The following is a 19,094-nucleotide window of genomic DNA, read 5'->3' as shown; positions in this document are numbered from 1 at the left end:
TGCATGCAATCCTTCCAACATGTCCGAATTACGCCGAAATTGTCGACATGTCAAATATAATTGTGTTGGACCATATGTTAATAATACCGTTAATTTTTCCAAAAAGAAAAAAATTTCTGACATGTTTCTTTTGGGTTTTTTAATCGTGGGTTGTTGGGAATAATGTTATAATTTCCAAATTGTTGTGGGTGGTAAGGGTGGTGGTGGTGGTGGGGAGTTGGGGAGGTTAAAACTTGGGTGATTGAGGTTTGAAGAGATAGAGCGGTTGGAGTTACTTATTGCTAAATTATTATTATTTTCTTTTTTTACTTGTTGGGTATAGAAAGAGAATTATTGGGCACATTTAGAATTTCAAAATAAAAAATAATAAATTGAGTGTAAAAAGAAGATAAATTGGTCTAGATAAAATTTCCATTTACTTTTTCCTGGTAGGATTTAAATTTGTGAACATTGAAATATTTATAAAATAAAATCCGAATTCCTTAAAAAAAAAGAATTTTAACGAAAAGTTATCGGTACTGTTTATTTTAATGAAAAATCATATTTTTACACTAAAAAACCAATCCTGATACTATTTATTTTACCTTTTATTTTGTTATTTTCGTTAAAACTCAAAGTTTTTAAATTCTGTTTTTTTCTAAAAAAAATATAATAATAATAATAAATTTGAAAAACAGTGACAGTGTATCTACACTCACATTTGTATATAACGCATAGAAGTGGCGTGTGGTCTTGCCGTCCGTCTCCAGTAGCTCAACACTCTCTGCTTCCACAGCTCTCCGTCCAGATCTGATCCCAACAACCAGGTACCCCGCGCGCCGCTTTCTCTAACCCTAGATCTCTGCCTCCCTTCTCGGATTTTGATTTCCATGTTTCAATCGCTGCGTTTCGCTTTCAATTCCTCGCTTTTTTTACCCGATTTTACTGTGTGCTGTGTTTGATTTGATGCTTTTCCTAATGAATAATTTTGATATTTTGATCGCTGGATTTTTTGTGGTGAAAGTGTTTGTTCGAGTTGGTAGAACGATGAGGTGCATTTCTTTTGTTAGATCTATAGATATGTTCTGATTTTTTTTTTTTTAGAATGTATATGTTTTGATTTGTGCTGGTGTTTGACGAGGCGTTTCTTTTGCTTCTGATTTTTTGAGATTTATAGAATGAACAGTTCATCGTGGATCTGTCTGTTCGATTTTCATACCGAAAAGCTTTTGCATCGAGGCTACATTATGTTGAATTGAGCTTCCGTGTGTGAAATTTAGCTGAAATGATCAATTGGGTTTTAAAATTTGTGAAGAAAAGATTAAAAATTGAAGAGAAATGGAATTGTTCGGCCTACCAATGTCGAAAGTTTGAGCCTTGAAGTTCATGGTGCAGATTCTAAGATTTTTGTTTCTTCCATTTCGTTCGAATTTGTTGTGCATGGTATGTTTTATAAAACGGAATTACCATCATGTAGAGTTGTTTGATTTCAAAGAATTTTGTTCGGATTTATTGTAATTGTTCCTGTTGGCACATAGCTTTTGGTATATTTTCTTGAAATATTTGTTCTTTTTCCGGAAGTCCATTCTAAACATTTGTTACTAACACAAGAGTTCAGGGTATCTGTGAAGAAGTTGGAGAACATGGGTCGCGGAGTTAGCAGCGGTGGGGGTCAGAGTTCTTTGAACTATCTTTTTGGGAGTGGAGAGGCTCCGAAACCGGCTGCCAACAATGCTCAAGCTGCGCCAGTTCCAAATGAAGGGAGGGCTGTGAGCAATGAGCCTGCTTCCAAGCCTACTGCTCCTGCTCCTCCTCCTGAACCAGTTGATATCACCAAGGCTATTCCTGCTGGTATCCATAGCACCTCCACAAACAACTACATGCGTGCAGATGGCCAGAACACCGGAAACTTCATTACGGTATGGTTCTTCTCATTGTCTTCTACAAATAACATTACAGTTGTTTCTGATGCGTATAGGCTTTTAGACAAAACCTAGTTTACTTACGCGGTTACAGATATAGCCCCGTGAATCCCCAATTTTTTCTTTAATTTTGAATTTGTTATCCAAATAGTGTTGTGTTTATGCTGCAGTGAAGCCATTTTCTCTAGAAAGTAGTTACTCGTGTGAAATCCGATCTCCAACGGTACAGTGACAACAGTTTATATTTATGCTGAAATTGGCATTTTCCTCTTCATTCCTCCACCCTAAACTTGTCTCTCAACTGAAAACATTGTTTGTTGTAACGTTCTCGTTCTGTTTTACGCGCAATCTCTGTTTACCAATGTTCATATTGATTTTTCTTGTGTGCAGGACCGACCCTCGACCAAGGTCCATGCTGCCCCAGGTGGTGGATCTTCTCTGGGTTACCTCTTCGGTGGACCAGGTGGTAACTGAGACAGACATGCCCTTCGTAACGTTGAATTTTGTGAAACCTCCATGCCGGACGAGGCAATGCCTTCATCCTTTTTATATAAAACAATGGAAGTCTTTGTGGATTCTGTCATGTAATATAGATCTTGTGGTTGTTTGGATCATTCAGTCAAGAATGATCTATTTAGATGGATAAACCATCTGATACAGGTTTCGTTTTCATCGACAAACCAAACATTTCCTAGTGCATATTTCGCGTTACCTGTTGTTTTGTCACTGACTCATTTCTGTTTTCCATCGATACATGGTCATTTCTGTTGTTTTCTAAAGTTCGATGATGATTGGAAACGCCGTGCCTGGCCTGGCCGGGGACAGGCCTACGGAGCGCGCGGTTGCATTTAACGGTTGCATTTTTCTGCAAAATGAAACGCGTAAATTTAAGAGGAAAACGAAATGCTCAAGAATTTTACAGTTTCTCTACCAAACAAGCTGAAGCAGCTGATGATCAGGCTTGTTTAGGAGGAGCAGGGGCAGGAATTATACCGCACTTTCTCCGAACATAATCCAAATCCTCGTGAAAGTGCTGCTCGTAATACACGCACATTAGATCTGTGCACTGCATTCCAGCTCGGACGGCCCAAGGGAGGTAGTGTTGAAAGAACAATTTCCTTTGCTTACCGTTGAATCTCGCCGATCCCCCTATGACGGACATCAGGCACATGGGAAGGTACATTTGCTCAAACTCTATTACCTTCAGTGCTGACTCCCCCATCAAGTTCGTCGGAAGGCCAAAAAGCGTGTGCCAGAAGTCGTGCACCTCCCGAGCCCTCATGGCCACATATGGAAGCTCATCTGTCTCCATGAACCGCACAGGCGGTCGATCATCTGGCGAGAAGTTCCTGGATCCCATGAACTTTGCATAGGCGGCGCCAAATGTGTTTTCTGGTAGATCCCATGCATAACCCACATTTACAGATATTACACGGGGTTGCTCCAACAGTATGGCCTGCAAAGAAAGAAACACATTCGACTATGGATGACAACAAGAAATCTAGCAAGCAAATGGATTAGCAATGAAATTATGATATCTCGGACCATTCTAAGTCTGTTACTGGTGGCAAAAACAACGCAAAACAGTATACATAAGAAGAATCAGTTCGATAACAAACGCATTGTAAGTAATGCTACAAAAGCAGACGTATAACGGAAGATAACACGCACTATAAAGGTCACATATGAACCAAGAGCAGCAGCATTCAACACAAAGAACAATATTGCAATTTCTACACGAACGGCTAAAATATGACTTATGTTGAAGTAATTATCTAAATTAGTGTTATAGAGAAGAATGTTTACGTTACGCCACTCTACAAACAAGCAGAGTCACGAAGAACGTCTTACAATCAAAGAACAGAAAACTACAACACCTTCGTCGATAAAAAATAAATCAGATGGCTAAGAAGAAGCAACATGATTAGCTATGACCACATACGTGAACAACTTTCGTAAACATACGTAGAACATGTTATTTCATGATATCATTTTCGATTGATAGATAACTATTCCGAAATGTAATTAGTAACTAAGACGGATAAGAATAGAGAAGACGAGGTTTTACTCTGCCTTCAGGGCTCCTCTTCATTCTTTTGAGAACTCTCTCAAATGCAGGCATCCCAGTAGTCTCTCCAAGAGCTGCAATGAGATCAGCTCTGCTTGGGTCCAGCAATGCACCCGCAGCTGAACCGACCGCAACAGCCACCTGCTGCCACCGGTTCAGCCGAACACGAGCACTTCCTAACATGGCAATTCTCCGCTTTTCTTGCAATCCTAATCCTTACATGCAAATTTCAGCAACCATTTAACCTTTACACGATCAAAACAAATACAAACATTGCCTATGAAGCATTTTCACAAACAGTTTCTGTGCAAATTACTGAACATTGCATCCAATGAAACGTAATTCACAATAACGTTTTTAATCATCACAACAAAGAAATGAAGCACCCACTTTTGTGAATCACTACAGTTTCAATCACATTAATATTGGGAAATTAAGAAAATCTTAGCTAACAAGTAAGAGAGAATGCTATTTGGGCAAGATCCCTGACGATTACTAGATTTTTTCTTTTTTTTTTTTAATCTCGAAAAATTGGGTAGTTAGATTCAAAGTCGAAATTATTAGAATTTTCAATCCTCAATTTTCTCGGCAACCAAACAAAATTTGAAGAAATTTGTGTTTACCTGACTCACTGAGTTAGTACAGGATGATCGACGCTTTGGGCTTCTGGGGCGGAATAAGGCGGTTGCCTTTGAATGTGAGCAGTGCCGTTGGTTTTGGTAGGAACAAGCAAGAGTTATGGGTTGGGCCGGATAAATACGGGCCTGTTATTTCTTACACTGACCAATGGGCCTCTTCTTTCGTCTTTTTTAAAGTTAAATGATCTAACAGCTCTCGATCAAATATATAAATTAAATATACATTTTTGTGTGCACTAAAGAAAATTCAGACACTCAATTATTTTTAATGTAACATTCTATCACTTTGTACTAGAAAACTTAAATAATTGGATTACATTTTCTTGACGAAATTTTAAACTACGTTAATTTATGATGATAAATTTTTTCATGGAATGGCCAAGGCAGAGATTAAAAAATGGGAGTATTTTTGTTCATCGATATAAGTTATGGTGTATTTACACCACTCTATTCATCATTATAAACTATTAAATGAGTTTGAATTTCGAGATTCGTGTAATAGATAGACACAAATATCAAAATTCAAACTCATCTAACGGTGTTAAATAGAGTGGTGAGCAAAAATGCACTCCCCAAAAACTATCATAAAAAATCAATTTCGAATTACAAAAATGAACACACTATTTTAGTCAAGTGACTTTTCCTTTTACGTGATCCAACATTATTATAAATGAGAGTTTCGATTAATTTATGTATTGTTTTTTTTTTTAACAAACGATATAATATATATTAAGGAGGTGGAAACTAAGCTTAGTTTCATAATGGGCTAGCAATAATATGATTCAAATTTATGTATTGTGTTAACCACATTTGAATATTAAATTCGTTATCTAAGATACTCGAAATACAAAAGGTGCTAACCTAGTCATGTAACTCAACATTTGTGGTTTTGATAGTGGAAGAATGAAGAGGGGAAGGAAGTCCGCTAGAGTTTGAAAATGTATTTTTTTTAAAGTAATGTTATTCATATCATATTTTTATACCACATTTCTATACCATCTTAGGTTGCATCTGATGTGGACAACCACATCATTTAAAAAATTTGCAAAACTCAAGGAAATGAAGGAGAAAGACTCGTATACCGCAATCATTATTTAATTAACTAGTTTTTCTTAATTATTAGTTTTCTAAATAATGAACTAAATTTAAAAATCTGATTAATTCAAATGATGTGGATGTCCACATCAAATACCACCTAAGGTGGTATGAAAACGTGGTACAAAAACATGGTATGAGTAACACTATTTTTTTTTTTTTAACAATCGATATTATTTACACTAAGGGGGTAGGAGAGTGGGATAAGCCTCACAATGAGCTAGCAATAATGTGGTTCGAATTTATCTTTGACGAAAATCGAACCTAAGATCTTTCACTTACAAATGAAAATGAATACCATTAGACTGTAGTACTAAATGACAAGATTTGAAAATGTATTAAATGGCTTTGTTTTGTATGCAATTATAAATTAAATGCTATATTTATGGGACATGGCGGGGATGTAAAAGTATGTGCCAATGCCGTTTCTGTGCCCAGTTCAATGAAATTCATCCTTACCATAAAGAAGGTGGCTTTTATTGTCCGGCGGCAATGTCTATCACGGGGCGGGTTATGTTGTCATTTGCTTCCCCCTAGATTTTGTATCTCAACTCAATCTCTTGGAGTTTCTTGTCCTTGAATTACGATTAAATCATGATTTGACACTATTGAATTAACTCGTTAAAGATATTTATCGTTGATATCAATAAACATAAATCAAGAAACAAGTCACGATCAAGATTTTTGAACCGTTGTATTAAATTATGTGTATAACGTGAAAAATCAAGTGATAAACAAAATAAGCAAGTCTTGGCTTGGCTTTTTGATAATAACTTTTAATTCCTTCAACACCTGAAACCCTAAATAAAAACGGTTCATTTCTTCTCTTTGAATGCAAACTAAAATACAAGACGGACCAAACCCTAACTCCAAACTCCAACTAAACCCTAACCCGTAAACCCTAATAAGGAGAGTTACAAGACCAAAACCACCCCCCCCCCCCCCCACCCCTCCCCTCCCCCGCCGCTGCACTTGCGCTGGGTGCTATTTGTTTTCTTGGAATTAAGGAAATCAATGTCCCCATTTTCCAAAACGGACCAGAAATGCAAAGGTTGTTGAGGTCAACGAATGCCTCTTTGTGAGGACTTTCTTCGGATACTTTTTGTGAGCATCTGAATTCTTATCTTGTGTTCGTTTATTGTATATCATACGGTCAATTTTTATCAGGTATTGTTTATGTTTAATTTTAAATATAAATATTTAAAATGATTTATGATATTGCAACGTTATCATAAACGAACATAATATAAAGATTCTCGTGATCCTCACAAAGAGAATTCGAAAAGGACCATCATTCGAGGTAGCAGTAAATAATACATTAATAGAGAGAGAGAGAGAGAGAGAGAGAGAGAGAGAGAGAGAGAGAGAGAGAGAGAGAGAGAGAGAGAGAGAGAGAGAGAGAGAGAGAGAGAGAGAGAGAGAGAGAGAGAGAGAGAGAGAGAGAGAGAGAGAGAGAGAGAGAGAGAGCTGTAGCAAAAGAGAAGGCCGTTGGTTACTGGGAACTAACAAAGCAGGACGGCACCGTAAAAACTGTCGTACATACTCCACTGTACTCCAAACAGAGAGAGAAAAATCTCAGGAAATCGTTTTACTCATTGACCACTCCAATGACTCATTCATCGTCCTTGCAATCAGATTTTGTTTGTCGCGTTTATGTCTTTTTCATGTATATTAATTATTTTAAGAAAGAAATATGTTATTAGTATTTCAAAATTTTCATTCTACATTCTTCATAAGTGTATTTTTTTTTATAATGATAAAAAGTTTGAAGTGTCAAATAAGATTTTTAGAGTATTAATAACAATTTCTTTAACAAATTTATTATGTCAAATCTGTTATTTTAACAAATTTTTATCAATTGACGGAAGTCGTGTTATTTTTTGTTGGTATAATAAGTCATGCAATAAATCGTTATGTCTGATGTTTAGATCTACAAAACGACATATTATAGGATTTTTTACGGTTATCCAATAATGAATCGACTCGTAAGCGGGTTTCTAATGTATTATTTGACAACAAACCAACTGGTTAACTGGTTGATTTGGAATCTATTAATCTATCATAACATCAATTTCACCGGGCACAACAATGCATTATTAGCAAGCTATAAACTATTTACATAATTACAATTTTTTATCCTTAACTATGTGTCCCTCAAACAAAAATAAAGTATTATTAAATCAAACGCATTTTATGTAAGCTGTCTCTTCGTTTTCCTTTTCTCTCTTGAGTGTATAGCAGACACGGTGGTGTTGGTGTTGCAGGTACGCAGCATGCGCCACTGCCTCACTTGCTGCCATTTGGTGCAGACTGCAATCTCTGCTGCAGCTATCTTTCTTTCTAGGCCACAGCTTTTTGCTTGTTCAACACTTCAAAGAGTGCATGGGGCTTTCTGTACTTCACATACACGTCACCACTTGAAACCAAACTAGTATTTTGCATTCTGGTTTCTGGCCAGAAATATTTTAAACCAACAAAACTAGTTGGGAAATGCAAATCCATACGATGTATATTGATTCTCTATGTTATAGAAGGACCAAAACTCATCAACGTTGTCCTTTTGGGGTAATTTTGGTTTACAAATTCCACCAATTCAAATTAACGACAATAGTTGCACCGACCTCAACACTCAATAGTATCTTGTTATGACATTCAGTTAGTGCATCAAAATGTTATGTGACGAACGTGTTTTATGAATGTTTTCCTTGAAAACATAGTGTTACATCACGTTATCCGTTTGCTCAAAATGTACATCATCTGCCTCGTTGGTTTTTAAGTCCATGGAAATGCAAGGGGGTGTATTCTTTGACATATAGGTGGTGTGGCACTTCCACTTCACACTTCATAATACAGTGTTCTTATGTATATATAGATAGACGTTTACTATTTTCTTAACTGAAATCAATTATTTATGTGTTGTAGCTCTATAATTTGAATTGGGTCAGGGTTCGAATCCTCCTCGCCCACAACCATCCCTCCCTACTCGTAAAAGTATCACTCCCCTTGTCGCTACGAGATAAAAAAAAAAACTTCAATGAGACAGCTTATAATGTCAATAAGATCCATGTCATTCATTACGCAAATAGCTATCGACAAATATATCAATACAATCTCAATAATTATATATAATCCTATTCTCCCTAGGATTAATAATGGACTAATCGACATTTGTTTAATATATTCACTATTTAACGAACGAAACCAGAACGACGTTGTTTGCCTCTCCATCGGTTTCTAATATTTACACGTGTCCTTAATTTTGAACGTAAATACCGTTCCAACGGTTGCCCTTCCCTCTCTCGTTACTATAACTAGAACAAAAGTGCATTTCGAAAGACGTGGGACCCTCCGTGGTGGGCTCCATCTCGAGAATCGTAATCGGATGGACGGGACGCATCTACGATTTCGAAATTGATTCTTGGTCGACCAGAACCGTCCTCTTTTAACCCCAGTCAAGTTATCTTTTTACCACGGTTAAACTCATCCCACCAACTTCATCTATTTAACTACCCCATTTCACGCTCTTCGTCCCCTGTGCTTGCTCTTCTGACTTCGTCTCTCCCACTCTGAAAAAAACCGCTCTCTAAAACCCTAATCAAAATGTCTGTCGAAAATCACCTACTGTTCGTACCCAGGTCGGTTCTTCACTCCTCCGTTCTGGGGTTCGAGGCATTTGCCTGTTTTCTGCTCCTCACGGCGGTCTGCGCCTTCTGCCTCGCTCCCGGCGGTTTCGCCTGGGCTCTCTGCAAGGTCCGAGCTTTCCGGGCGATTCCGGGTCCAACTGGATACCCGTTCATTGGGTCGCTCACGGTTTTCACTGGGTTAACTCGTCACCGTGTGCTCGCCAAGTTGGCTAAGAGCTTCAAGGCCGAGTCTTTGATGTCTTTCTCCGTTGGTTTGACGCGGTTTGTGATCGCAAGCCACCCGGAGACGGCTAAAGAGATGCTGAACAGCACAGCTTTCGCTAACCGCCCCGTGAACGAGACGGCCTACGAGCTACTTTTCCACAGAGCATTGGGGTTCGCGCCGTACGGAGAGTACTGGAGGAATCTGAGGAGGATTTCGGCGACCCATTTGTTCAGTCCGAAAAGAATCGCCGGCTCCGAGGTTTTCCGACGTGAAGTGGGGATGAAAATGGTGGAGGAGCTGAAGCGTTTGATGACGGAGAACGGTGAGGTTCAGGTGAAAAAGGTGCTCCATTTTGGTTCTCTCAACAACGTTATGATGACAGTTTTTGGGCGATGCTACGAGTTCGACAAGGGCGGAGATGGGCTGGAGCTCGAGAGTCTGGTGACTGAAGGGTATGAACTACTCGGTGTTTTTAACTGGAGCAACCATTTTCCTTTTTTGGGTTGGTTGGATTTGCAGGGTGTAAGGAAGAGGTGTAGAAATTTGGTTTTGAAAGTGAATGTTTTCGTTGGAAAGATCATCGAAGAGCATTGGCTAGAGAGGGCGAAAGGTGACGACTTTGAGAAGGAAAAGGTTGGAGATTTTGTTGATGTTCTGCTTGACTTGGAGGAAGATGACAAACTCAGCGATTCTGACATGATTGCTGTGCTTTGGGTACAATTTTTACCTTTCTACTCTAATTTTACTTAATGTAGTAATATATTGCTTACCATTCTTGTTTTTGTTTAAAAAATTGGGAAAAAATAGAATATTTTTATATTAAACTTGTACAAAAATGAAATTAAAGATACTAACATAAAACGGTTTTACAGGTGACGATGTTCTAAGTAACGCTTTTCGCTAATACGACATTAATCACAATTAAACAACAATAAAGTGGCTTAAATAACGTGTTTTATTGTGTAGATAATCTGCCGGCAGTGAAAAATTGTGACCTAAACTGTTCTAATTGCAGGAGATGATATTTAGAGGAACAGACACGGTGGCTATTCTGCTCGAATGGATCCTTGCAAGAATGGTGTTGCACCCCGAAATCCAGACTAAAGCTCAGTCTGAAATCGACGCCGTGGTGGGCTCCACGAGAACCGTCCAGGGTTCGGATATTCCCAACCTGCCTTACCTCCAAGCCATTGTGAAGGAGTGCCTGAGGGTGCACCCACCAGGCCCTCTCCTATCTTGGGCCCGCATTGCCATCCATGATGTCTACGTGGGAGATAACTTTGTACCGGCCGGAACATCTGCCATGGTGAACATGTGGGCAATCACACACGATGAGAAGGTTTGGACTGAACCGGAGAAGTTTAGTCCGGAGCGATTCATGGCGGAGGATGTGAGCATCATGGGGACTGATCTGAGGCTGGCGCCTTTCGGTTCCGGGAGGAGGGTTTGTCCCGGGAAAGCATTGGGATTGGCCACCGTCCAGCTCTGGCTTGCTCAGTTGCTGCAGAACTTTAGCTGGGTTGCATCGGAGAATTGTGATGTGGACTTGTCGGAGTGTTTGAAGCTTTCGATGGAGATGAAGAGCCCGTTGGTCTGCAAGGTGGTTCCTAGGCTTGTTTGATGAAGCTTTGTTTAGTTGTTAAACCGACCCCTGCGTAATTTAATTAGCTTGGTTAACAAGTTAGGGTAGACTAGTTTAATTAAAGTAAATCGTGGTTAGGTGTGCAAGGTTTGGATATGTTATCTGCCGTAGCTGGGTGGCTACCATATGCACAAGTTTGGGCTCATCTGTTGGGTTAAGTGCGGGTAGTTTTGGTTAATTAAGTCGGGTTAGCGTAATGCATGGGCAGCTTATTGACTGTATAATACAGTTTGGAATATATGGTAATCAAAGTTGATTAACTTTGCTAATCTATGTATAATTATGCTATTATGTTTTATGTCCTCTAATTCTAATTTGCAAGTTGAGTTGGTTTGTGTTTGTGTTTATACAACTTCCCCACAATTTTCTACTGTGATTTTGTTTCTTGTTCTTTCATTTTGTGTCGCAAGTTTGTTCACTCCGTCATGTTAGGTTAGGAACACTGTTCTAAAAATCCCTTTGTAGGTTCTTGATAGACGGTAGGTGGTTCATTGTTCCGATTAATTCCTAGGTTTTTTAAAATTAAGGCTATCTCAAACCAAATGAGAGTTGGAGGTCTCAATTGCTTTTCAATAAATTAATATTTTAATAAACACTGGAGGGTTATATTTTTTATCATCTTCAACCGAGGGTCAAATATAATTATGTGACAAAAAATTATCTTCAACTTGAGTCATATAACCAAACATAATTTATTATTTAAATTTAAAAACTTATCAACTTAATTTTATAAGAAAAACTGAGAATTTTTTTTATGTTATTTAATGTTACTTAATGTTTTTAATGATTTAGAAAGTTATAGGAAACAAAATAGATTTTTTAAATTAAAACAAAATCAAATATAACGGCTAGTTGTTGCATTCAAATTTGTGGCCCGACTCAGGGTTGGTTGGCTAGGTTGTGCCAGTCAGCCCGTTGGTCATTTGGCCATTTTTTGTCCGGTGAGGCTCACGAACCCTTTGGTCTAACCTTTGGTTGGAGACTGTTTTCTAGCTATTTTTAGTTCTCTGGACCTTTCGGTATGAGATGGCCTAATCTAGGTTGCGACTCACTTAGACACAAAGTAGATAATTTTCATGTTGCATTTTATTTTTTTCACTAAATTCTAAGAAACTTGTTGAATACTTAAATGAACACACTTTATATAATTATTCCCATGTTTTCATTATGTTCAAATACTTCATCATATATATGTTAATTGATTTTGTAGTTTATGATGGAATTAAACAGACACTTATTTACACGAAATATAATGGATTTACTTAAATCTGCCTATGCACTAGGCCCCAACTCACCGCCAACTAGCGTCTAACGTCTTTTAGAATCTTAGTTAGGAAAAATCGTTAATTTGGCATTTGTGAAATTAAAGTCCAAACCAAGAGAGTGCGAAGTTTTTGAGGATGTGGATTTTTGTTCATTTTGCTAAGTACTAGTTTGGTACTGATGTGTTTTTATAAAAAGTGGGTATAAAAAAAAACTGAACACAAAAAATGTTTGGTAAAAACTTAAAAACAGCTTTGTTGATGCACAAAATCAGCGAGGACTTTGGTACAACAGAAAGTGTCAGGTTTTGTGACCTTCGCTTGGTTGCTTCGGTCACTAGTGAGGATAAGTACGTAAATGAATAGAGACAGAGAAGCAAACACAGGATGTACGTGGTTCACCCAGATTGGCTACGTCCACGGAGTAGAGGAGTTCTTATTAGTAGTGAAGGGCTTACACAAGTACAAAGGATCAAGCTCTCAATTTAGTGAGTTCTTGTGAATGATTTAACACAAATGGCATTCGGCAATATTGTGGGGGAATGACCCCTATTTATAGAAAAACTTGTAGCTTTGTCACATTGACATGTGTCATGTTATGATTGGTTCTTGATGTTGACACGTGCTGCGCTCTGATTGGCTTCTAATCTTGACACGTGTCGAGTAGTGATTGGCCTCCTGGTCGGAGGGGAACTCTTCTGGGTCCTTGACAGTATAGCGTTGGCCGGTGCTCGGTAGTTTCGGGATTGGTCAAGTATGGTACAAACAGTGCTCCCCTAAGTTCCCGAGTGAAGGAAACTCCTCGGTTGGGGACTTGCAAGATCCAATCCCTTGAGTAATCACGAAACTTCTAAGTACCGAAGTGTGGTCTGATCTTCATCTGCCCTTCTCTGGAAGTACCTTTCCTCCATCTGGGAATGGTGTATTTAGCTGATGTTGACGCACAAGGTAATGTATCAATTTCACTTGAAGCTTAGTTGTAGTTTCGGGCTTAGTCAAGTGTGATACAAACCCTATAGTAGGAGTCCCTCAAGTCGCCGAGCTAGGAGATCTGCCGAAAGAGGTGACAGACAAGGTAAGCAGTCAAACTTCCAAGTAAGCAACCCAGGATCAGAGGTTTGACTTCGGCTTCCGGTTGATTGTTCTCATTCTCCTTGTCTCTCATTCAACTGCCAGGATAAGGAGAAGCAAATGGATAAGAGATGATATGAGATACTTTTGCTTTTGAAGAAGTAACTTTCCACATGCTTATTCTTGAACTGTGCTGGAGGGTTTTCTGGTGCCCTTCAGAGTATAAGGCCGACTCAAAAATTTGAGGGTCAAAACAAGTCCATCAAATCTAGAGTACGTTCGACCTTGATGATATGGGATACTTTTGCTGTTGACGGAATAATGAATGTGGTATGGAAAGGTGTCGTGCTGTAGTGATCTGTTTCAGCTCACCGTTGAACCTTCTGCTTCAATCTTTTGCATGGCAGAAGTGGTGTGCAACCTTTGCATTTAAATGGTCCTTCAGAACATTCCTTCATAGTGACTCATCCACGCTTGGCAGCTTCAGTGTAAAGAGCCAATATCTGATCAACTGTCATGAGGTATTTGCCGGTGGAATTCGTGACCTTGACAGCAGTTGAGGATGAGTACTCGAGAGCAATGCTAAGTAAGCAACTAGGCAAAGGCTCCAGGCAGTCAGTTCCAAATTGGAGGTTTGATTTCAGGTTCCGACTGACTGCTCTCTTTCTCCTTGTCCTGCAGGTGTGGACAAGGACAAAGACAAAGACAGGGAGAAAGCATGATATGGGATACTCTTGCTTTCGACCCTGATGATATGAGATACTCTTGTTCTTGGTGTGGCTTATTTGCTGAGGTATTATCGGGGGGAAATAAAGCTGAGTATTTCGAGAGGTTATGTTGAGGGTGCATTTTCGAATGCGAGAAAGGGTTGAGCATTTTTGCAGGTTTGCCTGTCCGTTGAGGAGGGAGGTCAATGTATATAGGGATTTCCCAATAACAAGTAGTAATGCTATTCCTTTACCCTTCTTGGTCACAACAATGTAGTGGGAGCTGCCAGCTTCACGTGTTTTAATTTTGTCAGAGCACTTTGAAAAAGTGGTATGTGGTATCTGGAAAGCTGATATTACGTGTGGAGATTACAGACAAGCTTTATCTAAGGAAATCTGGCTCTCGAAGTTCTGAGAGTTATGCCTCTTCGGTTTTCGAACAAGCAATCCCGTCGAGGATCTGACTCTCGAGATTCGGAAAGCGGTGCTACTCCGGTTTTTTAGAAAGTAATTATGTTGGGAGTCTTTTCTCGAATGTGAGTAAAGGTTGGACGTTCTTGCCAACCTGTCTTGCCGCAAAACACGGAGGTCGACACACATAGGGACTTTCCAGTTGTCAAGCAGTGGTGCTGTTCTTTTACCCTTATGGGTAATAGTAGGGTAGCTGGAACTTCGAAATTCTCGTGCCTAAACTTTGTCAGAGATCTTTGACAAAGTTATATGTGGTACCTGAGGAGTTGATGGTGCATATGGAGAGCGGTGATTGAACAGTAAGATTCACGTGTTTTCTACTTCACCAGAAATCTTCGACAGAGTGCCCGTAATTTCCGCAAAGCTGATTGTGCATGTGACAGGTGCTGACGAGGCTGAAAAAGCAGGTGCTTCTTCGATTTCTGAGATCGGCCCTCGTGGTCTCTGAGCAGCCCAGCTTTTGAGAAAGCAAACGCCTCTTCGATTTCTGAGATCGGCCCTCGTGGTCTCTGAGCAGCCCAGCTTTTGAGAAAGCAAACGCCTCTTCGATTTCTGAGATCGGCCCTCGTGGTCTCTGAGCAGCCCAGCTTTTGAGAAAGCAAACGCCTCTTCGATTTCTGAAGCTCCGTCGAGTGCAGATTTTTATAGAGGCTGGCATTAAGTTCCACAACACACCTGAATCTCTACCAGTAGAAGCTCATTTCTTGCACTTCTAAGATCTTGATTTGTCTGACCTCTTCCTTCTTCAACACATTTGAAAATGTCTGGACCCTCCGACCGTCGTTTTGACCTGAACCTTGGAGAAGAGACAGCCACGCCTTCTCCAGACAACATATGGCGCCCATCCTTCATATCCCCTACTGGTCCTCTTACCGTTGGGGATTCTGTGATGAAGAATGATATGACCGCTGCAGTGGTGGCCAGGAACCTTCTCACTCCCAAAGATAACAGACTACTTTCCAAACGGTCTGATGAGTTGACTGTTAAGGACTCTCTGGCTCTTAGTGTTCAGTGTGCAGGTTCTGTGTCTAATATGGCCCAACGCCTATTTGCTAGAACCCACCAAGTTGAATCATTGGCTGCTGAAGTGATGAGTCTCAAACAGGAGATTAGAGGGCTCAAGCATGAGAATAAGCAGTTGCACCGGCTCGCCCATGACTATGCTACAAACATGAAGAGGAAGCTTGACCAGATGAAGGAATCTGATGGTAAGGTTTTACTTGATCATCAGCGGTTTGTGGGTTTGTTCCAAAGGCATTTATTGCCTTCGTCCTTTAGGGCTGTACCTGGTAATGAAGCTTCAAATGATGAACCTCCAATGCCTCCTCCTTCTGGGGTTTTGTCAAGTACTGAGGCTCCGGATAACCACCCTCCGGTGCTTTCTCTTTTTGGGGCTCTACCGACTGCTGAGACTTCCCCTAAGCAACCTTTGTGAAGGCTCCCTTTTGTTTGTTTATTTTGACTCATGTATATGTACATATTTGTGGCTTATCGAAAATATTAATAAATAAGCTTTGCTTCATTTCAATATATTGTGTTAAATACACAAAAGCCTTCTTCATAAAGTTCTTTGAATTTTTGCTTTTGTTGAAACCTGTATTGTTGAAGCTTTGTGAGTGAAGCATGTAGTTTGAGGTAGTGTTCCCTTAATTTCCCGAGTGAGGAAAGCTTCTCGGTTGGAGACTTGAAAAATCCAAGTCACTGAGTGGTTGTGAGACTGCCGAGTATTAAGGTGCAGTAGCATATGGTGGGAGTCCCCCAAGTCTTCAGGCGAAGAGAGTTGCCGAATGAGGTGTCTCGCTTGTTACTAATTTGTCAAAGTAACGAATCCTTGTTTCGATGTCACACATTTGCATATGCCTTATCTAAAAATATTTCCAACTTTTGTGTGTTTGATGCTGCATGCTATTGACTAGACAAGATCAAGTGCAATTAGTAGCTTTTCTCTCTTTTTCATCTTTTCTTTGGTGGAATTGCTTTTCGTTTCCACTAATCAGCCTGAGTGGATGTAAGATAACACCATTCTCTATAGCTCAGATCGCAAAGTCGTCTTCATGAAAGTTGTTCCTTATCTTGTGAACTACAACATCTCCAAATTTGAGATCCATCGGAGTAGTACAACTCCAGAAATTCAGGTATGATGAGTAACTGTTCATCAATTTTTTGTTAACCCGTCAGACTTGTTGTGAGCTTCTAAACTCCATTTTTTCTTGTTCATCTCAACATACTTTCTTCATCGAAGTTGTTCCTCACCTTGTCAGCTACAACATATCCAAATTTGAGATCAATCGGAGCAGTACAAATCCAGAAATTCAGGTATGATGAGTGACTGTTCATCATTTTTCTGTCAACCTGTCAGACTTGTTGTGAGCTTCGAAACTCCATTTTCTCTTGTTCAGATCAACATACTTTCTTCATCGAAGTTGTTCCTTAACTTGTGAACTACAACATATCCAAATTTGAGGTCCCTCGGAGCAGTATAACTCCAGAAATCCAGGTATGATGAGTGACTGTTTATCATTTGTCCGTCAACCCGTCAGATTTGTTGTGAGCTTCGAAACTCCATTTTCTATTGTTCAGATCAGCATGCTTTCTTCATTGAAGTTGTGCCTCATCGTCTCTTTCATAACATATCAAAAATTCAGAATGAACTAATGGTTAAATATTTCCAGATCTTCGAAACATCATAGCAGCTTCGAAATCTGCAAGAATCCGACTGTCATGTTTGGAGCTTCAACACTTTAATTTCCGTCGCTCAAACAGAAATGGTTCCTTCTTGAAAGTTGTTCATATGCTCAAAAAATATAGGGTGTCCAAAATTCAGCTCCATTGGAGAAGAGCAGAGGTTGCAGAAATTTGATAGATGAAAGGAGGCGGAAGAGGGAGAGAGAGAAAAAGTCTCTTGGGTTGGATTTCTATTTTGGGGCAGATTCCAAGTTTTGTAGCACCTTCATTATTGATGAATTGCTTGTACTTTTGTCCATTATGAAACTTGGGACTTTGGCTTGTTGTTGGATTTATTATAATATGTTTGGAAACATATACATAATTGCTTGTTTGGTTATGACAGGGATGTTGTGGGTGTAGAACAAAACAAATGTTTGTGTTGACCTGTGTTTTTGTACAAGTTCAAGGGCATCTTGGGTTTTGTGAACAAAATTTGTTTATTTGGAGCAAGGTTTTGTGTTGAAGCTTTGTAGGTGAAGCTTTGGTGTTGAAGCTTTCTAGGTGAAGCTTTGATGGTGAAGCTTTCTGGGTGAAGCTATGTAGGTGAAGCTTTCTAGGTGAAGCTTTTTTAGGTGAAGCTTTGTAGGTGAAGCTTTTTTAAGTGAAGCTTTTCGGGTGAAGTTTTTTGGGTGAAGCTTTGTGGGTGAAGCTTTTTAGGTGAAGCTTTGTGGGTGAAGCTTTTTTAGGTGAAGCTGTTTGGGTGAAGCTTTTTGGAGGTGAAGTTTTTTTTGGGTGAAGCTTTTTTAGGTGAAGCTTTTTGGGTGAAGCTTTGATGGTGAAGCTTTGTAGATGAAGCTTTGTAGATGAAGCTTTCGAGGTGAAGCTTTGATGGTGAAGCTTTGTAGGTGAAAGTATGTAGAGGGAGCTTTCTAGGTGAAGCTTTTTTAGGTGAAGCTGTGTAGGTGAAGCTTTTTTAAGTGAAGCTTTTCGGGTGAAGTTTTTTGGGTGAAGCTTTGTGGGTGAAGCTTTTTAGGTGAAGCTTTGTGGGTGAAGCTTTTTTAGGTGAAGCTGTTTGGGTGAAGCTTTTTGGAGGTGAAGTTTTTTTTTTTTTTTTTTTTTTTTGGTGAAGCTTTTTTAGGTGAAGCTTTTTGGGTGAAACTTTTTGGATGAAGCTTTTTGGGTGAAGTTTTGGAGGTGAAGCTTTTTGGGTGAAGCTTTGTGGGTGAAGCTTTTTAGGTGAAGCTTTGTGGGTGAAGCTTTTTTAGGTGAAGCTGTTTGGGTGAAGCTTTTTGGAGGTGAAGTTTTTTTTTTGGGTGAAGCTTTTTTAGGTGAAGCTTTTTGGGTGAAACTTTTTGGATGAAGCTTTTTGGGTGAAGTTTTGGAGGTGAAGCTTTTCGGGTGAAGCTTTTTGGATGAAGCTGTTTTTTTTTTTTTGGCGCTTGACACGGTCTTCATTTGCTTGTTTTGTAGTGACTGTGGAAGACGGATTGCTTTCTGATTGAGAAGGGTTCCGGCATCGCTTTGCACCATCTTCCTGTGGGTAATATAGGAACTTCCTTATGTTTTGATCATGCATGTAGTGATAGAATTTGTTTCTTCTTATTGTAGATGTCAGAGCCTGGAAGTTCTAGTGATGAGGGCTCTTCTAGCTTTAGCTCTAAGTCTGAGTCTGCAATGTCGGAGTCTTCAGGGTCTTTGTTAGAGTCCTGTACTAGAGAAACAT

The 19,094-nt window shown here is 39.5% G+C and overlaps 3 protein-coding genes across 9 annotated transcripts; 2 read left to right on the top strand and 1 right to left on the bottom strand.

Moving 5' to 3' along the window:
- The first annotated feature begins 211 nt into the window (after window positions 1-211).
- LOC103402812 (protein SPIRAL1-like 1) lies at window positions 212-2,612 on the top strand. Of its 2 annotated transcripts, none has more exons than XM_008341572.4 (3): window positions 212-806; window positions 1,598-1,898; window positions 2,292-2,612. In XM_008341572.4, the coding sequence occupies exons 2-3, from the start codon at window positions 1,623-1,625 to the stop codon at window positions 2,373-2,375; spliced, it is 360 nt and encodes a 119-aa protein (XP_008339794.3). In that variant the 5' UTR covers window positions 212-806; window positions 1,598-1,622; the 3' UTR covers window positions 2,376-2,612. The 2 variants fall into 2 exon arrangements, with proteins under 2 accessions (XP_008339794.3, XP_008339795.3); XM_008341573.4 differs by having other exon boundaries at window positions 651-806; window positions 1,591-1,898.
- LOC103402810 (ubiquinone biosynthesis protein COQ4 homolog, mitochondrial) lies at window positions 2,291-4,716 on the bottom strand. 6 transcript variants are annotated; one of them, XM_029095691.2, is made up of 4 exons: window positions 4,593-4,716; window positions 3,970-4,184; window positions 2,895-3,357; window positions 2,291-2,766 (listed from the first exon to the last, which is right to left on the bottom strand). In XM_029095691.2, exons 2-4 carry the CDS (start codon window positions 4,150-4,152, stop codon window positions 2,750-2,752), a joined length of 663 nt encoding a protein of 220 aa, XP_028951524.2. In that variant the 5' UTR covers window positions 4,153-4,184; window positions 4,593-4,716; the 3' UTR covers window positions 2,291-2,749. The 6 variants fall into 6 exon arrangements, with proteins under 6 accessions (XP_028951524.2, XP_070671121.1, XP_028951525.2 ...); XM_070815020.1 differs by having other exon boundaries at window positions 2,467-2,766; window positions 3,970-4,178; window positions 4,593-4,688; XM_029095692.2 differs by having other exon boundaries at window positions 2,516-2,766; window positions 3,030-3,357.
- Window positions 4,717-9,232: 4,516 nt separating this feature from the next.
- Window positions 9,233-11,462, top strand: LOC103416489 (cytochrome P450 78A5-like). The gene is made up of 2 exons (XM_008354732.4): window positions 9,233-10,265; window positions 10,567-11,462. Exons 1-2 carry the CDS (start codon window positions 9,303-9,305, stop codon window positions 11,170-11,172), a joined length of 1,569 nt encoding a protein of 522 aa, XP_008352954.3. The 5' UTR covers window positions 9,233-9,302; the 3' UTR covers window positions 11,173-11,462.
- The last annotated feature ends 7,632 nt before the right edge of the window (window positions 11,463-19,094 follow it).

Source organism: Malus domestica, chromosome 16, assembly GCF_042453785.1.
Source record: "Malus domestica chromosome 16, GDT2T_hap1".
Lineage (NCBI taxonomy): Eukaryota > Viridiplantae > Streptophyta > Magnoliopsida > Rosales > Rosaceae > Malus > Malus domestica.
Note: the sequence above shows the minus strand (reverse complement) of the source record. Positions and strands in the feature narration are given on the sequence as shown.

Bases quoted from the DNA above. Each gene is read 5' to 3' on its own strand.
- LOC103416489 (XM_008354732.4), top strand. From the start codon at position 9,303: ATGTCTGTCGAAAATCACCTACTGTTCGTACCCAGGTCGGTTCTTCAC. The intron at 10,266-10,566 runs GTACAATTTTTA...TTCTAATTGCAG, and splicing joins ACATGATTGCTGTGCTTTGG to GAGATGATATTTAGAGGAAC.
- LOC103402812 (XM_008341572.4), top strand. From the start codon at position 1,623: ATGGGTCGCGGAGTTAGCAGCGGTGGGGGTCAGAGTTCTTTGAACTAT. The intron at 1,899-2,291 runs GTATGGTTCTTC...TCTTGTGTGCAG, and splicing joins ACACCGGAAACTTCATTACG to GACCGACCCTCGACCAAGGT.
- LOC103402810 (XM_008341569.4), bottom strand. From the start codon at position 4,152: ATGTTAGGAAGTGCTCGTGTTCGGCTGAACCGGTGGCAGCAGGTGGCT. The intron at 3,358-3,969 runs GTAAAACCTCGT...CTTTCTTTGCAG, and splicing joins AGAGGAGCCCTGAAGGCAGA to GCCATACTGTTGGAGCAACC.